This window comes from Arachis hypogaea, chromosome 2 (assembly GCF_003086295.3).
Source record: "Arachis hypogaea cultivar Tifrunner chromosome 2, arahy.Tifrunner.gnm2.J5K5, whole genome shotgun sequence".
Taxonomy (NCBI): Eukaryota; Viridiplantae; Streptophyta; class Magnoliopsida; order Fabales; family Fabaceae; genus Arachis; species Arachis hypogaea.
In genome coordinates, this window is record NC_092037.1 from 69,279,192 (window position 1) to 69,297,004 (window position 17,813).

A 17,813-nucleotide genomic window follows, 5' to 3' on the forward strand; every position below is an offset into this window, starting at 1 on the left:
ATGATAAACCATTAGTGCTTTCATATACAAAATTCACTAGTATTAAGCCGGCCAAACTTAATACCAAGAATTATGCAATGCAAGACAAACAGCGTTAATCAATAGATCGTCATATGCATAAAGCTCTAATTCTCGTCATCCGACAAGACCTAATACATGACAAACGCTCAGAGTATGCAATTGAAGCATAGTCGGTCCATTCCTCAGGCTCTACAGGAAGGATTGCTCTAATACCATAATGTAACACCTTAACTACCAAAGCTCACGCTTCTGGCTACGTAACTCTGATAGCTCGGACATTACGACGACACTTATACTATTTAATACTAAAATATGAGCCTGTTTAAAACTTTAAACCGCAATACTTCTCCCAAAATACTTTCGTTATACAACGTACATCCATACATACCATACAACTTACAAAAACTCATAAAGAGTACATCCATATATATTCATATATAATATTACAATCATTATCCAATGCAATTCCTATCCCTCTTACAGAAGTATAAAGATAAAGGCGAGGGAACAAAAATATACTAAATCAATACAGAACATCTCAACAACAACTAAATAAACTCTTCACAACTTCTGCGCCTATATCCTGAAAGGGGAAAAATGTAGGGGGTGAGAACATCATCCTCGAAAGGGTTCTCAGTAGAGGGTTTTTTGGGAATTACTGTAATAGGATACGTGAAGATAACCGCACCAGTGATTAATACCCGTCTTATGCCTCTTTTCAAAAAACAACGATTTTCAATAAAAGTAAAGTCAGAATTTTTTTCTGAAAGAGGAACCATTCAATTCTCAACAACTCAAAAGCCTTTCAAAACAGTTTATCTATGCTGAAATAGAATAACCTTTTCATATTTTATTCCAAACCAGAAACACAAAACTGAAACCAATTATCGATTCATCTCATTCCAACCACGGCCCTAGGCCCAAACAATCCAACCATCAACCAATTACCACAGTCCAACAGAGTCCCAGTAGCAAACACAAATAGGAAGATGCAAGCACAAACGAACAGTTATTGCAAGTAGAACAATTAGCAATTAATCACATAGGCAAACCAAGTATAATATGCACACCCAAACAATGTCACATAAATGCATATGATGCATGCCTGTCCCTAGTGGCTAATGATATCATCTGTCGGTTATAGAGCCAACCCGACAAGTCCTAGTAGCTAACCATTGGACTGTCCCTCTGTCGTGTCTCCCCAACTCGAGTTATACTCAATATAAACTTGATCATAATCATGATTCATATCCATCACCCTCATTGGTGAATATTTATGGGGGTGAGCTCATCCGGGAATTTCACAGTGCCCGGCCACCCTGACGACATAGGGTCAAAGGAGCTTCGAGTCTCCACCTGGAGCACGTGGTGGCTAGTCACTGCTTTCTCCCAGAGAAACTCGCATCTCCGATAGTAGAAGTGCAACATCACAACTTATCAAAATCTTAGCATAAATGCTTTCATTCTCATCCATGGATCAACATCCATCTCAGCCATCCGGCTCACGGTTCAATCCAAAACCAGCCAATATTCATAGCATACACAGTCATTCCGGCTCACGGTTCAATCCAGAACCAGCCAATATTTATAATCATACACAGCCATTCCGGCCCACAACAAAACAGCAATTCCACCGTTCAATATCATCAAATTTATAAAATCGGCATTTAAGCCATAAATCACTTTTTCTCAAATCGTTTCACTTTGAAATCAAGTTTCAACTCTTTTCAGTCTTGGCTTCAGAAATCTCGTTTCTCAAATAATCTCAGGCTCATAAGCTAAATTTACTCAAAGTGAGTTCCCATTTTAAAACAAAGCCGCTCTCGGCATCCTCTTTCCAAAACTTCCAAAACCATGGAAAATTAAAGATTCATTTTGGGAACATTCAAAATCATCCACCCAAGAATTGGAAATTTTATAACAAAGTTTCTCGACAAAGTCCCAAGTCTTTAGGGGAGAGTAACATAACTCATTTCGCCAAGTTCATTTAAATTCATTAAAAACCTTGGCTTCCTGATTTGAGTAATAAAATAGGATCTAAGCCAAACCAAGTCACGTAATCATTCACTTCTTTCAAATCCGTTTTTTTTACTTAGGCAAAACCAACTTCAACTCCGATGATAAATTCTAGAACGTTTCAACTGTTCAAAATTATTTTAGTCTTGCAAGAATTTAGAATTCAAAGAGTACTTACAACCTTTCTCAAAATATTTCAAAATGAAACTTGTCAATAGACATTCAGGTTCTTTCAAAGTCATTGAAATTCCTCTAATTGGAACCCTCAAGTCAAATTCAAAGCCATTGCCCTTGTCACGTTTAAAATAGCTTTAAAACATAAGTTTCATGTAAATAACTTTCTCCTGAAAGAGATACAATGCCTTTCTTAAGAAGCAAGACTAAATCACAATTTCCTCTTTAATAATTCATTTCAAAAGCATGAATCATCCTTTTCTTGATAATTCAAATAAAAGAGTAGAAGTCTTTAACTCATCATTTTTCCAAACAACATTTCAATAAGGACTCGAATTTTATAGAAATTTCGGCAGCATCTCCCCTAAAACTTGGACTTTGCCACCCGGTTCGGGTCCCAACTAAACCGTTCCTCATTCTTTTTCAACAACTCAAAGCCAGAAATCAATTCAAAAACAAGTTAAATCCAACAGTCGCCTCAGTGGCATATCTCAAGGAAACTATTTCAAAATCAACTCAATATCAACCGATTTAACTCATTTCCAAAACTTTAAAGAAACGGCTCAATAACAAATCATTTGTCCAAGACCAAGTCATTTAAAGTAAACCAGGCTGAATTCAAAAGTGCATTCGACGTTTCGCATTATCAAAATAATTAACTCAATTCAAATCAATCCTCAATGGATTAAACTCAGATATCAAAGCTTTAAAAGAATCAACTCCAAAAGCATTTCATTTTACAAATCCACACAACAATCCATTCATCAAAACCAAATGATAATTACATTCATCCAGGACAATCAACATCACATAAGACTTATACAATCACCAAATACATTGTCTCGCATCAGTATCCATATGTAATAATTCCAATAATAAACTATAGTTTTCGAAAAGCGCCCCTACCTCAAAACGCAAATTCCATAACCCAAAAGCGCCACAGGAACCTCCTCTCTTAAACCGAAATCACCAACAACGCAACCTCAGCTCCAAGCCACTTACGCGGTAACCACAGCAACACTAATCGCGACATATAATAATCGAAACTCAATCTCATAGTAATTAATGCTGCGAAACATCAGTGTATGATAATAAAGCAGCGATTAAAGGACTCTTTAAAAGGAAAACACTTACCGTACTCGAGGAAACCAAGTAGTGGCTGCACCAGTGGTGGTTCCGGCAACACCAATGTCACAGCCGGTGACCAGAACGACGGCAACTCGCAGTAAACTCCTAACACAACCAGCCTTAGCAACAACTCTCATGGCCCATGGAGAAATTAACGGATAAAGAAGCTGAAGTAGGGTTAGAGCTTACCATCATAGAAAACTCAGCGGCTGTTTTCGACAGCAGAGGTGGCGGCAACGAGGTTTTTCGGCGGCCAGAACAATAGCAACAGCACGAGTTCACAAGTTCTTCTTCTCGGTGGTGGCACTGGCTCGCGTTCGTTCTCTCCCTCTGCTGGCCCTCGATGGCGGCGATTCCAGGGAAGATGACGAGCAAGGATGCCAGCGGCTTCTCACGATGGTTACTCTCCTTTGTTCGGCAGCGGCATCGGCGAGACGGCTTGATGGAAGGTAGAACGGGTGGCGGCGGCGGTGAGATAGCAGGTGCAACCGGCTAGATGACGGAGCGGGTGAGCTTCCTCTCTTTCCCTCAGCCCTCTCAGAAGTCCTCCCCTCTCGGATCTCCCTTCCCAGCTTTCCCCCTTCTCCCCCTAACCCTTTCATTCTTCGTTCCTTCATCCTGCAGCTGCTGCTGCTGTAGTATTAGGGAGTGTGTGTGTGTTTCAGGGAATTGGGTAACCGGGTAGGTTTCAGGGTTAGGGTTTTCATTTTTGAAAATTAGGGTTAGGGTTACTTTTGTAATTTCAAATAAAAGTAGGGGTAACATAGTAATTAGGAACAAATTTTAATCCAACAAAATTAATGTATAGAAATACTATTTGTTCCTCAATTTTATAAATTATTTTCAATAAAATGTCCAAATCAAATAATTAGGAATAATATAATTAAATCATTTATTTTCCAAAGTAGCAGTACTAATATTTAAAATATTAATTATTTACTCCAAACCATACAGAAATCCTTATTATTTCACCACTATCAATTTTATAATCAAAATATAGAAAATAATCCAATAATTATACAATTGGATAATAATCATAACTCACCTCAAATTCAATAAATCAAAACTTTCTTTAATTATCTTTAATAAAATAATTTCTGAAATTAAAGCTATAAATAACCATATGATTTGAGACTTGATCATAAGACTTTTCAAAGGTCTAGGTCTTACAATTAGGTAAAATTATGTGAAGATTTTTTAGTATGTTTTGTTACACATGAATTAACTTTGGGAAGAAATTTGAATATAGGGTGACAGAGCTCTTCCTCCAACTTTTGTTTCAACTCATGGGGAACGATTAGGTCCAATGTTCTATGTTATTGACGAGCTATATAATTGTTTAGTCCTAGAGGTGATAAGAAAGAATGATCAGTTGCTCATAACTGACTACTCATTTGAACAGATTAGAACTTCCTATCTTATCGATAGAGAGGCATCTGTTCAATTTAGGTATGTCGGTTTTGGAATTTTTTTATTTCATTGTGGGATAAGGACAACCAACCCATTCAAGTTCACCTTGATCCTAATGCATATGTGCCTGAGTTAATGGACCCAGAGACACTTGATAATATATCAAGAGTATTCCACATCAAGTATACCAGGATTGATGAGGAGTCATCAGCTGATGTGATGGTTCTATCTGGGTCTAAACCATCTGATGATCAGTTTTCATCAGATGGTAATAAAAACAATGATCAAGATGGGACACTAGTAGGGGATAATCCGCATAATCCGATAGATTTGTCTAGTGGAAGCAGTTTATCATTGGAGGTCAACGAACAAAGTAACGCGGCAAACGAATTGGCTGATCCTAGGTAATGCTAGATGTAATTTTTTTCCTTGTGTTTTGGATTTTAATATCATGGGATAGCTTGCTATTTTTTAGTGTGGTGACTAACATTTTCATATTATCCTGAATTAGATATGCTCCAGAGGTTTCTTATGAAAAGATCATCACAACTTCGGATGTCGGACAATCTAAATTGGTAACTTGATCTCAAAAGAGTGTTTTCTTTTGTTTTTTTTTTTCTTGCAAGCTTATTGGATGTTCTTCCTAAATCTGTTATTCACTGTGCATGAAAATATTATGTTTGTGTTAATTATGAATTATTCGTTGCAGTATTTGACTTCAAAATTTGCTGCGTATCTTAAGCTATCTGGAGATGGTTTGATTTGGATGATCACCGGTCCAGATTCCAATGTAGAGAAGAATGTGTTCTTTTTCCACTTACTGAAAAGTGGAGGAAGAGGTCGAGAATGGAAATTTGGGATCGGGTGGAGTGAGTGTTGTAGAATATACAACTTAAAGGAGAGTGATATCATTACTTTGGAACTCGGCTCGATAGCTAACCGCCAGATACAGTTATCAATTCAGCGACGTTAGGCCTCCTATGTATAATTCTATTTGATGGATATTTTGAATTATGTGTTAAGTTGTCTTTGACATATTTTATTTTTTGTTTAATGAACAAATTTATATATGTTGTATATATTTTGTTTTGCTATCAGTAGGTATCTTGACGTTATGTGTTTTTAACATAATACGTAATAGTAAACTACATCTCCGTTGGACTTCTTTTTTCTGTTTTTTTAGTGTTTAACAATTATTTGAATATTTTATTATTTTTTATTATTTTAGAAAATATGTTATGTCATTATTGACATATTGAATAATTGTTGTATTTTATTTTTCTATTTTAATGTAGTGATAATTTTGTAATTATCTAAAATTAATACAACATCTATTTTTATAGAATACATTTTAGTTATATTTTTAGTATTTTTTTTAAAAGGGTTTAAATTTCGTGAATCCCGTACATTGCACGAGTTATCACGCTAGTAAAAGATATGATACCTGTCAGGTCTTTCCATTTTAAAAGGAAGGATACAATTGTAATTTTCGTTTTATAAAAAAATTCCCATGTGAAGAAAATGTTTACGATTTCTTTCATGATTTTAGAAATTGAATCGGACCGGTCTAATGATGAACCGGCAACATTATCAGTCTTTAGGCATGTAAAATCGTTTATTAGAAACCGGTGAAAAACTGTTGGAACCGTCCGGTCGGACCGACCAGACCCGACCGGTTTACACAAAAACGGAAGCTCCTATTTCTTTCTCCATTTCTGTCTTTCTTTCTCACAGAAACTCAGCCAAGAAACCCTAGCACTGTAAGCCTACACCACCGCCGCAAGGAGTGGCATACTGCCGAGTCCGTCGCATTCAAAGTTCGCCGTCCGTCCGTCTATCTAGCTTCCGTCGTGCTCCAAGTCTTCCAACCCTGTTCGCTGTCACCGATTGCAGCTGCTTCCTCGAGCTCGGCGTCCGTCGTCTTTGTCTGCTCAGCCGCGTTTCCGCCGCCGTTTATTTGCCGTTCACGTTCGCGTCTTCGTTCAGCCATCGTCTTCGTTCCCGTTATTCGCCGTTCACGTTCGCTCGGCATTCACCGTTCGCGTTCACTCGCCGTTCACCGTTCGAGTTCGCATTTTCGTCTGGAAGCCACGTTGCTCTGCTTCAAACTCTGCCCAACCCGCGCGCTCCACCTAGCCGTCGAACTGCTCTCTTTTGTCGCGGCCGTGAGTTCCCTAAATCCGCCACCAGACAATACACTCACACAACACCAATACTCTACTTCAAACTCTGCAACTTCTGATTTCTATTACAATAAGTAACTATTTGATTTGGTAGTGGATTGGATTTTTTTCGTAAACTGAATTAAAGTATACAATACTTATGGTCTCTTCTCTATCACATTGATATTAAGCTTTGAATTCTCTTATTTCGTTTTAATTTTACCGCACTCAACATGTTTGATGAAATGCTTTAACCATATTTCTGGTTGGTTTTATAATTTCTAGCTTTTATAAACTTAATAAGTTGATTGCATGTGAAATTAGAATAATTGGATCTTAGTAATTAGGAAATTTTATCTGCACAAATAGTATCTTTGCAGAAAACATATTAGCGTGATGATTCCACTTGTATTAGTGTTCTTCTGGTAAATTTTAACTGTTATTGTGAACTTGTTAATTTGCTAATTGTTCTTGTGTTGTTGTTCTGTTGTTCTTCTGTTATTTTTATTTTTTTTTGTTTTTGTTGTGATTTTCTGTTCTTGAACTTGTTAAGTTGATAATTTGCTAAATTTTTGGGCTGCTGTTGTTTTAATTTGCTAAATTGTTGGGTTACTGCGATTTAATTTGTTGGATTTTCTATTGAGGTCTTATTCTTGTTTATTTGCTAAATTGTTGTTGTGTATTTATTGTTGTCTTTGAGATTATTGCTGGATATTGGTGATCATTGATTTATTATATGCTTCATGTTTTCATTGTTTTCTTCTTCTGAAGGAAAAAAAATTCTGTTTTCAATGTTTTGTTGATTGTTTGTTTTGTTTCAGAAATCAATTTTCTGTGATCAGTGCTCAAACTCTGAATGCTGTTCTGTTGGTTTTGCTGTGTTTGTTTTGTTTCAGAAATCAATTTTTTGTGATCGATGCTCAAACTCTGAATGTTGTTCTGCTGTTTTTGTTTCGCTTCAGAAATCAATTTTGTGATCAATGCTCATACTCTGAATGTTGTTCTATTTTGTTTTAAGGCTGTGCTTGGAAGAGGTGATTGATTTCTGAGTTTAGTTTGGTTTTTGTTTTAAGGCTGTGTGTTGTGTTCAATTTTCATTTTGTAGGAAATTCTTTGAGGTATATAAGACTTAAGAAGGAAGACTATTTATATGGTATTACTCTGTTGATTCTGGTCTGCTACAAGCTTGAACATAGAATTGAAGAGAGAAACCCTTTATTATTTCATCATTGGCCTATTTTTGGCATTGCATATCATTGTAGTTTGTTTATTCATAGAACTAGTTGTTTATGACCCCCTTTTGAAGTAAAAAAATGCAGTAGAAGAGTGTTTAAAACCAGTTGCTTTATTCATTGAATTTTTATAGAAGTGTTTTATTTTAAAACGGTTGTTTCGGTTGAACCAATGAACCAGTAATTAAAACGGTTCAATGAGCGGTCCGATTTTCAAAACCTTGATTTCTTTCCACCTAGCACATTAGGCATTTTGGCGCCAATTCTAATTTTAGATATTTCAGGCTCTGGAATCCGATGGAAGATCTTCGGAATCCAATGCTGAAGTTCTTCTCTGATCAAGAGCTTTGTTATGCTGAGATCGTCCCTAGTGCTCAGGTATATAGATTATTCTTTACATCATCCGTCCTCTTTTTTCTCCGATTCTGATGGCACCTTTTTCATCTTGATGATACATGCAATGACTGTAGGTCCGAGCTAGAATTGAAGTTTCAGTGCTCAATTTTCTCAAGAATTTGAATGCATCAAACCCCGCCATCTCAGATTTGCCTCTGGTATACACTTACTTTCATAATCTGTCTCCATTTCCTTATTAATTTGCTAAATCTATTTCAACGAGTTGCTTAGTTGAACGTTGATACCATTGTTTGATTTTGTTGAGCTGAATGCATTCTAATCAATGGTTTGCAAACTGAAAGTTTCAGCGATTCCACTTTTAATTGTTATTTAATCATGAAGCAAATAGGTTGCTAATCTCAGGTTATCAATCCTAATACGTGAACAGATTCAGAGAAAATTTTGCAACAGCCGAGTAAATCATAGCTTGATGACCGACCTATCATGTGTTTTCCTCTCCCATTCTGTTTCTTCGAGGTCCTTGATGAGGCCTAATGCAGCAAAGGCCTTCGTTAGAGGTCTTTTTTTTCTTTTCTTCATATTTTGATTTTATGTTTTAACAATTTATTTTTTCAATTGAGCTCACTATAACTCATTTTGCTTGCAGTGTGGAAGGTGATGGAGTTGTGCTATCAGATATTGCTTCAGGAAAAGCGTGTCACGCAGAGGGAGCTATACTACAAGCTTCTGTGCGATTCGCCACATCTGTTTCCTTCTCAGATAGATGTCAACAGGACAATCCAAGGTTTTATCACTCTCATTTTGCTTTGAGTTTCAGATCTCTTGGTGTTTTGAATGCAAATGAAATTATCGATCTGCATGCCATAGATGTCGTGGCATTGCTTAGGTGCAGCCGATACAGTCTCGGAATCATGGCATCTAGTCGAGGTTTAGTAGCCGGCCGCCTTACTTTTCAGGTTCCTCAACAGTTTCACTGACTCCTTACTTGTACAGGTCTCAACTGTTCAATTAAAATGCTACTGCAAATTTACGGATATCTAGTTTCCAATTTTTCCTGCATAGGAGCCGGGCAAAGAGGTTGTTGATTGCTCTGTATGCGGATCTTCTGCACATACAATTCCGGGAGACGTGAATTTGTTAGAAAACTTGATTCTAGATACTGATGCTAGATACATTATAATTGTGGAGAAGGTAGGTTTCTTGGTGGTAATGTAGGGTTACTTAGATTTCTTTAGTTTCATTGTCCAATTGCATTGTGCTACTTGAACAGGTTCCATTTATCCCCCTGCCCCCCCCAAAGGTAGAAAGTTTGATTCAAGAATATCGTTCTGTTTAGCATGCAATATTTCAGCGGCTTGCTGAGGATCAAATTTTTAATCAAATTCCAAGCATTCTTGTCACAGCTAAAGGTTATCCAGATATGGCAACGAGGTACTGTTATATGAAAGACTCAATCCATTTGTGTGATTACTTGTACCTAAAATTCTGAAGTTGAATGCAGAGTTCTTCTTCATCGAATCCATCGAACATTTCCTGACTTGCCAATTTTAGCTTTGGTGGATTGGTAAGACCCTGCAAAAAACCTCTCCTGAAATAGAGTTTTTTTTTTTTTTTTTCCTGTCAGAATAGACATTCTATTGGTTTGCACCCTTTTATTAATGTTGTTGATTTATTGTTGTTTATATCACCTTACCCAATCAACATTTAAATCTTTGAAGGAATCCTGCTGGATTAGCTATTTTGTGCACCTTCAAATTTGGAAGTGTTACAATGGGCCTAGAGGCATACAGATACGGTAATTAATTTTATGATCTCATTTTACCACAGAGAACAGGCTCCAGTATGTTTGGATGATGAAACTTATGCCCAAAATTAATTTTCTTTTTGGTACGATCTAGCGTGCAATGTGAAATGGTTAGGCTTACGGGGGCAAGATCTAGAGATGTTGCCTGACGAATCTTTGGTTCCATTAAAGCCAAAGGATCTTCAAATTGCTCAAAGCTTGATGTCCTCCGGAATCTTACAGGTAAAGAAACCACCAAGAATTTCTGAAATATAGCACATATTACTTGATCTATAGGTTGGTATCTTATATCTCATATATTACATAACTAAGCAGGAGACTTCCTTGGACAAGAACTATATTGAATATAATCGTACACCAAACCTACACAGCCATTTTCCTTTTAAGAAGGTTAACTAGAGAATTTTCCAATTACAGAATGCTTTTTTTTTTCTTTTTAACAGGGGAATTACAGAGATGAGGTGGCCTTAATGGTCCAGAGTGGTAGGCGAGCTGAAATCGAGGCCCTATACTTTCATGGGTATGATTATTTGGGGAAGTACATAGCTAAAAAGATTGTTCAGTCCGATTATATATAATGACATAGATAGTAATTTCTTATGTATAAGCACTAAGCAGGGTACCAAGACCGTTGTAGTCGGATAATCAGCAAAAATTACAAGTTCAACTTTCCTAAATTTAATCCAATTCATGTTAGAGGACTGGTTTCATCCTAATGAGTGTAAGCTAACTTTTCAACCAATGGCAGTAAGTAGAGCGAAATGAGGGTCGAACACACAACTCGGAGCTCAAGTGAAATACAGAAGACCTTGTCATCAAGTTGTGGGCTAAATTGCGATTAGAAGCTAATTACTTGTGTCCTAAAAGAGAAAGTATAGCGCCGGCCAATTTGAACAACTTTTTAAAAGATAGGGTTTTGAATTTTAAAAATAGGATTATGAATCAAGGTAGCGAAAATTAAGATTTTACATAGAATTGAAAAAATAATTAAAAATTGTAGAGCGTAAAATCGTAAAACTGAATGTAAGATTTTATCAAATATATAAATTTATCAATATCAATTATAAGAGTAATATAATATGATAAAATTAAGTAATTTAAATAAAAATGAGAATTTAAATTTGACAAAATTATCATAAATAATAACATAATTATAAAATCAAGCTAAAGTAGCATAAATATATAACAAAATGTAACATTTGTAAAGTTCAACGATAATAATATAAATTAAACACAAGTCTGAAATTCAAAATAATAATATGCAACATCACAAATATAAAATAGATAATATAACATCATACTAAAAAATATAAAGACTAAAGCAATTTATTAACGTTATGATTATCATATTCTCCAACATTTTGATTTCTATTAGGAGGAAAGTTGAGAAGCTTATTGAAAAGCATAATTATCAAAAAGAGGAATCTCCAAATCAATCAAAGAACCCATCTTTACCTCTATCTTCTTCAGGGGCTAAGTGACATCATTTTGTGTGTCAAATTCCTCCAAACTTTCCATCATATTTTCATCTTCCACAATCCATTTTTCATCCGAATCCAAGTCTTCAAAGCTATAGTCAGCACTGTTTCTTGATGGCTTCTTCCTTGCCAATCTTTAATTGGTCATCACAAAAGCAACATCATTCATTGTGTTTGTCTTCAAACGATTTTTTCTTTTCTTGTGAACCTAATAATATCAAAATTTACAAGTATTTATTTAATATATTAATATATACTAACTAAAAAATAATAGAATTGAATAATTAACTAATTCTATAATTTAGAAAATAAATTCCTAAGCTAATATCAAATTAAAAATTTACCATCTCAAAAACACTCCAATTGCGCTCACATCCCGATGAACTACAAGTCAAACTCAAGACATGGATAGCAAACTTTTGAAGTTTTGGATGTTCATCTCCATAAGAATCCCACCATTGTGAGGGTGTTTTGGTTTTGAGAGCATTTTTTGTAACAACCCAACTTCCAATACGTCATGATTGTACCAAAAGTAAGGCGTTACTAACCTATTATCCTTATTAACTATTTAATATTGAGCCTTTAATTTGATATCGCGTTTCAATCTTTAATAAAATGCCAGAAAATTATTTTCAACTCATTAAAAATCATATATCAAACATCACCAAATAATAATAATCACATAATTATTAATAATAATAAATCTTATACAAATATATCAGAATAAAACTCAGATACAACACCTATCCCTCTGTATAAAATAAAAATCTTAAGCAACAAGCAAAAGAACTCTACGAAAGTAACTTAACTCATAAATAAAGTCAATAATCGCCCACAGCTTCAAACTGCGACTTCGAACCTGTGTCAGTGAAAGGGTGGAAGATATTGGGGGTGAGAACAAACAACACATTCTCAGTAGGGACGGAAATACCATCAAAGCAAAGAAATACTTGCAAATAGAATTAATTTCATTTTAAAACAGTTTATCCTTGAAATAATAACCTTTTGAAGAAGTTTGGTGAAAATCTTACTTTAAAAGGTATTTAAAGAAATTCCTTTAATTTACAAATTAATAAGATGAACAGTTTAAAGAAACAAAAGGACCAAAGACGTGCCTAGTGACTTCCTATCCAACTTACCTCGCTCACTCATTTCCAAATAATACATACATTAGAATAGTCAGGCAACACCTAGTCCACCTGCCTCAACTTTCATTGACACATACCAGAAACCACCCTCATCACACCTCCACCAAAAAGGTCTCTCAGATAAACATACACATACAAGACAAACAAAAAAATCACAGATAGGATTCAGGTACAGTAAGTAAAATAAGTAGTAGATAAACATGGCAGAGCAATTAGGCAAACCAAAACAAATACACACTCAATCAAAATATACAAATGCATATGATGCATGCCTGTCCTATGGTTAATGAGTTCATCTGTCGGTTATACAGCCAACCCGACATGTCTTGGTAGCTAACCATTGGATAGTCCCTCTGTGTGCACATCCCCAAGCTGAAATATAATATTCCATGGAGTCAAATTCCAAGCTCAAATATATTATTCCATGGAGTCAAACTTCAAGCTCAATTATTTGATATATATGCATGCCCATGGGGGAACCTGGGAAGTTAAAATGCCCGGTCACATCTTGCGACAGAGGGTCAACAGAGTATCGAGTCTCAACCTAGAGCAAGTGGTGGCAAGCTACTGCGTCTACCCAGAAAAGCTCGTGTCTCATATAATTCAAATAAATAAGCCATATGAATATTTCAATCATAATTCATCAATATCCACATTATTCTCAATCATGTCTCATTCATCACCAATCTTGTCATCAATAACATAACCAACGTCATCAATCACAGTTATCACCCTACATCACTATAATTAACCAGAATCATCACCAGACTAATTAACCAGAATCATCACCAGACTTCAATCAAAACTAGCTGTCACTGAATCACACCTCAATTTTCAAAGACAACCTTCAAACAACTCACTAAACTTGCCTCCAAATCACACCACACATTTTTCTCCATATTTCTTAAAATAACTTTCTCCCTTTTAACTTTTATGTTCAATTTCATTAAAAATCTTAAACTCACTCTCCTATTCCCAAACCCTTGAATTTATACTCAATTTACCATTTTAAAGTATTTGGCTAGTTAATCAAATCTCTTTTCATCATTAGAAATTAAATGAGTTTAAAACTACAAGTTAACCAAATCATAAGAATCCAATTTTCCTTAATAATCTTTAAAAACATTCAAAACATACTTCTTTTATTAAAGTTACTTAAATCAAAATCATTTTCGAAATTACAACCAAAACTTCTTCAAATTTTTAGAAATATTCTAACAGCATCTCCCCTAAAAACTGGAGTTTGTCACCCATCACAGGTCCCCTCTTTTTAACCTCGACTCAATCAAAACCAACATTTCAAATTAACATTTCCAAATCCATCATTAAGAATCAATAAGAACCGATTTCAAACAAAGATTTAAAATCAACATATTCAATCATTTTCGCCAGAAACTAAAAAAAACCGACAAATCAATAATCAATTCAACCACAACTTCAATCACAGCATAAAATCATTTCAAGCACATAAATTAATTTATTTGCATTAATCCACTAAACTCATTAGGTATTCAACCCCAAAATATTTTAACTTTAAAACAATCCCCTACCTCGATTAGCCAAATTTGCATAAACTTATCGTGACAATTCCCCTTCCTTTTAATCCATGGCAGCAGCGATAGCATTAACCCCACGAAAACAGCAACTTTGACGCCTCTTATAGCGACCACGTTATTACAAATTGCAATTACATTAGGCGAAAGAGCTTCAAGAAACCTATACAAGGACATGTACAAAAATTGAATCAGAATAAGCATGGCAAAGATAGTAAAACATGTAACTAGCCTAGAATCGAAAAAGATATCCGACCAGAATCATTAGGAACAGCTCCGGTGTCGGCTCCCAGAAGCATAAGGATAGAAATCAGACCCGGGCATCCGTCCTAGCGGCAATAGCATCACAATGAATCTGTCTCGGTTTCGATGACGGTCGTGGCTAGTGGCGGCATGTTCGACAGCGGCGGAGCACCGTGGTGGCGAAACGTTCCTCCTGCGACGGCGGCTGGGCAGTGACGGAGCTCCCACACAGCCCCCTGTTCTCTCTCCTACATGTGTTGCCTCTCCCTCAGCTAAAACCGCCGGTGGATTCGACCTCACCAACGATAACAAGGGCTCGCGCCAAGGACGACGACGACGAGGCTCGAGGCGACGACGGTGACTTTGCACAGCACGACGGCATGACGGTGGTGCGACGTCAACAACAGAACACAACTCCTCTCCCTTTCGGCATTCTATTTGGCAGGCTCTCATTCCCTCTTCCCTTCGGCGGTGATGACTACCAAATAGCGGCTGCGTGGCGATGGTGGCGGCGGCGGCGAGGCAGCGGCGCCTCCTCCTCTTCCTCTGCTCTCTCGGATCCCTCTCTCTATTTCTCCTTCCCCCTTTTCTCCTTCCTTCACCCTCTCCGTTCTTCTCTGTTGCCCCCTCACTTCTCTTCCCCCCTCCTTCTTTCTTTCTTTGGTTCACTGAAGCTATGAGTGTTGTGTTGTATTTTTGGGAAAAGGGCTATGGCGGCTAGGGTTAGAAAAATTAGGGCTAGGGTTTGAGTTTAAGTAGAGTATTAATTAAAACTCAAATTTAATCTAATAATAATATTTATAAAAATATTATTTAATTATTAGTGTATAATTTATTTTTAAATAAATACTCAAATTCAATAATTAGTAATAATAAAAGTTAATTTTTTTTATAATCATAAAATAAAGTTAAAAACTTAATTATTTAAATTAAATTATATAAAATTTTTATTATTATTATTTAATTACTAAAATTTTAAATCATAAATAAAAAATTATTTAATTTATATATAAAATTTCTTTAAATATACTCTTAATTAAATATAATAAATCATAAACAAATTTATTATTTAATTTTATAAAAATCCGAGGTCTTACATTCTTGGCTACATTTCTACTAAAAAATTTAGCCTTACTTTTGAAATTCTCAAGTTGACTATCAACAATTGTAACGAGTGCAGGATCTTCCACAAATATATCTAAACAATCATAAAGTCCTTTATTAACATCATTTTCAACCTTAAAATTAGGAATATAATGAATTTGTGGATCCAAATAATAGCTTGCAGCATGCAAAGACCTAAAGAGTTGCTTGTATCTTGCATCAGTAATATCCCACAAAAGTTTTTAACTAAAGAAAAACATAAAAATAGTGAATTAGACAATTAGCTAATTAGTAAATAATTAAATGATAAAACTGAGAGAAAAATTGTTTACTTATTACTAGTTTTATTGCCTTACTTCAACACTTTGAAAAGCATCTTTAATCTTTTTTTAGCGCGATCAATTTCAGAATACATATATCTTATAGCTGCCTTTTTCTCTGAATCCACTATACAGAGCACATGAAGAAGAGAATAAGCACCTCTCAAGCAATGGATAATGTTTTATCCAAAATAATATTTTCAATGTTTTTTTTCATCCCTTGTCTTTGAGCACTTGCTTTTCTTCCATTCATCCGAGATGAACATTCTAATTATTGGATTCTTCTTCTCATTAAGACTGCCAAAAGTAAGGTAAGACGAAGCAAAATCATGTCATATCTGGTCTCACCGAATCTCTTCCTTTGGTGTGTTGTTGTAAAAGGAAAATTAGAGAAGTCCTAGAATATATGTAAGTAGTTAGCCTTCTTCCTTTGGCAATGGTGTCTTTGTGAAGATCTAGCTTGTTCTCAAAATCTCCAAGCATCAAATCAATGCAATGAGCGGCACAAGGAGTCCAATAAAAATTCTTTCTCTTTTCCATCAACATTTGTCCTGCCTTTTGTAGTTAGCTGCATGATGCACCACTATTTCGTAGTATATCTTATGCTTAATTGAGTGGATTTTATCCACTATTCTCACATTTATTCATAAAATTCGCATGTTTTATATTTACCTTCCTAATTCTACTCTATGATTGAAAACTTTCTTCCCAAGCCTTTAAATTGTCAATCTTTAATTCCCCTTTATACCATTCGATGCCGTGATCTGTGTATTAAGTGTTTTCAGGCTTTATAGGGCAGAAATGGCTTGGAAGATGGAAAGGAAGCTTGCAAAAATGGAAGAAACACAAGAAGCTAAGGAGGTGACCAGCAAGGATCGACGCGCATGCACACCTGACGCGTACGCGCAACTTGGCGCATCCCACAACAACGCGGACGCGTACCTGACGCGGACACGCACCATGTGCAGAAGACCATCGGCGTGCACGCGTACGCGCGACATGCGCCACGTGCAGAAATTACAAAAAATGCTGGGAGCAATTTTGGGCTAAGTTTGGACCTAGTTTTTGGCCCAGGAAACACAGATTAGAGGCTGGGCGTGGAGCAGAATCAACCATTCACAGACACACTTCTCATTATTCACAATTTAGGTTTTAGATGTAGTTTCTAGAGAGAGAGGCTCTCTCCTCTCTCTAGGTTTTAGGATTTCTCTTAGTTTTAGGTTTATTTCTTCTGAATTCCAGTTCAATGTTCCTTCAATTTAGTTTCTCTTCTATTTTTATTTGTTCTAGCATTCTAGTTTATTTATTTTCCTTATTGATTACTTTATGTTACCAATTTAGTTTATGAATTCTCATGTTAGATTTGATTTTCGATTTAATGTAATTTGAGGTATTTCATATTTATGATTCCTTTCTTTTATTTGTGTTATTGATGCTTACAATTAGTTGTTTAGGTTCTATTATCTCTCATTGCTTTTCTATGCTTTTATTTTGTACCCACCAAGTGTTTGACAAAATGCTTGGAAGGATGTTAGAGTAGGATTTTATGTTCTTGACTTGGGATGGTAACTTAGGAACTCTTGAGTTACTAATGTCCAAGTAATTGATGATTGGTAGCCATTGACTCTAGTTCTCACTAATTGAATTGGTGGAGAGCTATGAC

General features: G+C 35.7%; 2 protein-coding genes across 10 annotated transcripts; one reads left to right on the forward strand and one right to left on the reverse strand.

Annotated features, from left to right (window-relative positions):
* The first annotated feature begins 6,460 nt into the window (after window positions 1-6,460).
* LOC112747390 (meiotic recombination protein SPO11-2) lies at window positions 6,461-11,020 on the forward strand. 3 transcript variants are annotated; one of them, XM_072218571.1, is made up of 13 exons: window positions 6,461-6,914; window positions 8,017-8,064; window positions 8,428-8,521; window positions 8,614-8,697; window positions 8,928-9,057; window positions 9,147-9,284; window positions 9,368-9,456; window positions 9,563-9,691; window positions 9,837-9,931; window positions 10,002-10,064; window positions 10,219-10,295; window positions 10,399-10,526; window positions 10,748-11,020. In XM_072218571.1, the coding sequence occupies exons 3-13, from the start codon at window positions 8,441-8,443 to the stop codon at window positions 10,880-10,882; spliced, it is 1,149 nt and encodes a 382-aa protein (XP_072074672.1). In that variant the 5' UTR covers window positions 6,461-6,914; window positions 8,017-8,064; window positions 8,428-8,440; the 3' UTR covers window positions 10,883-11,020. The 3 variants fall into 3 exon arrangements, with proteins under 3 accessions (XP_072074672.1, XP_025651164.1, XP_072074673.1); XM_025795379.3 differs by lacking the exon at window positions 8,017-8,064; XM_072218572.1 differs by lacking the exons at window positions 8,017-8,064; window positions 10,219-10,295; window positions 10,399-10,526; window positions 10,748-11,020 and having other exon boundaries at window positions 10,002-10,068.
* Window positions 11,021-11,605: 585 nt separating this feature from the next.
* On the reverse strand, window positions 11,606-15,468 carry LOC112747405 (uncharacterized). 7 transcript variants are annotated; one of them, XR_011873149.1, is made up of 4 exons: window positions 14,740-15,465; window positions 14,481-14,646; window positions 12,592-12,641; window positions 11,606-11,990 (listed from the first exon to the last, which is right to left on the reverse strand). XR_011873149.1 is itself a non-coding variant. In XM_025795406.3 (4 exons), the coding sequence occupies exons 1-4, from the start codon at window positions 15,177-15,179 to the stop codon at window positions 11,963-11,965; spliced, it is 624 nt and encodes a 207-aa protein (XP_025651191.1). In that variant the 5' UTR covers window positions 15,180-15,451; the 3' UTR covers window positions 11,606-11,962. The 7 variants fall into 7 exon arrangements, 3 of the variants coding, with proteins under 3 accessions (XP_025651191.1, XP_025651199.1, XP_025651183.1); XM_025795406.3 differs by having other exon boundaries at window positions 14,800-15,451; XR_011873151.1 differs by lacking the exon at window positions 12,592-12,641.
* Between the last annotated feature and the right edge of the window lie 2,345 nt (window positions 15,469-17,813).

Bases quoted from the DNA above. Each gene is read 5' to 3' on its own strand.
- LOC112747390 (XM_072218571.1), top strand. From the start codon at position 8,441: ATGGAAGATCTTCGGAATCCAATGCTGAAGTTCTTCTCTGATCAAGAG. The intron at 8,698-8,927 runs GTATACACTTAC...ATACGTGAACAG, and splicing joins CCATCTCAGATTTGCCTCTG to ATTCAGAGAAAATTTTGCAA. The intron at 10,527-10,747 runs GTAAAGAAACCA...TCTTTTTAACAG, and splicing joins TGTCCTCCGGAATCTTACAG to GGGAATTACAGAGATGAGGT.
- LOC112747405 (XM_025795398.3), bottom strand. From the start codon at position 15,179: ATGAGAGCCTGCCAAATAGAATGCCGAAAGGGAGAGGAGTTGTGTTCT. The intron at 14,647-14,799 runs GTCTGATTTCTA...GTCCTTGTATAG, and splicing joins CCGCTAGGACGGATGCCCGG to GTTTCTTGAAGCTCTTTCGC. The intron at 12,642-14,480 runs GTAGGGGATTGT...TCACTGACACAG, and splicing joins TGCAAATTTGGCTAATCGAG to GTTCGAAGTCGCAGTTTGAA.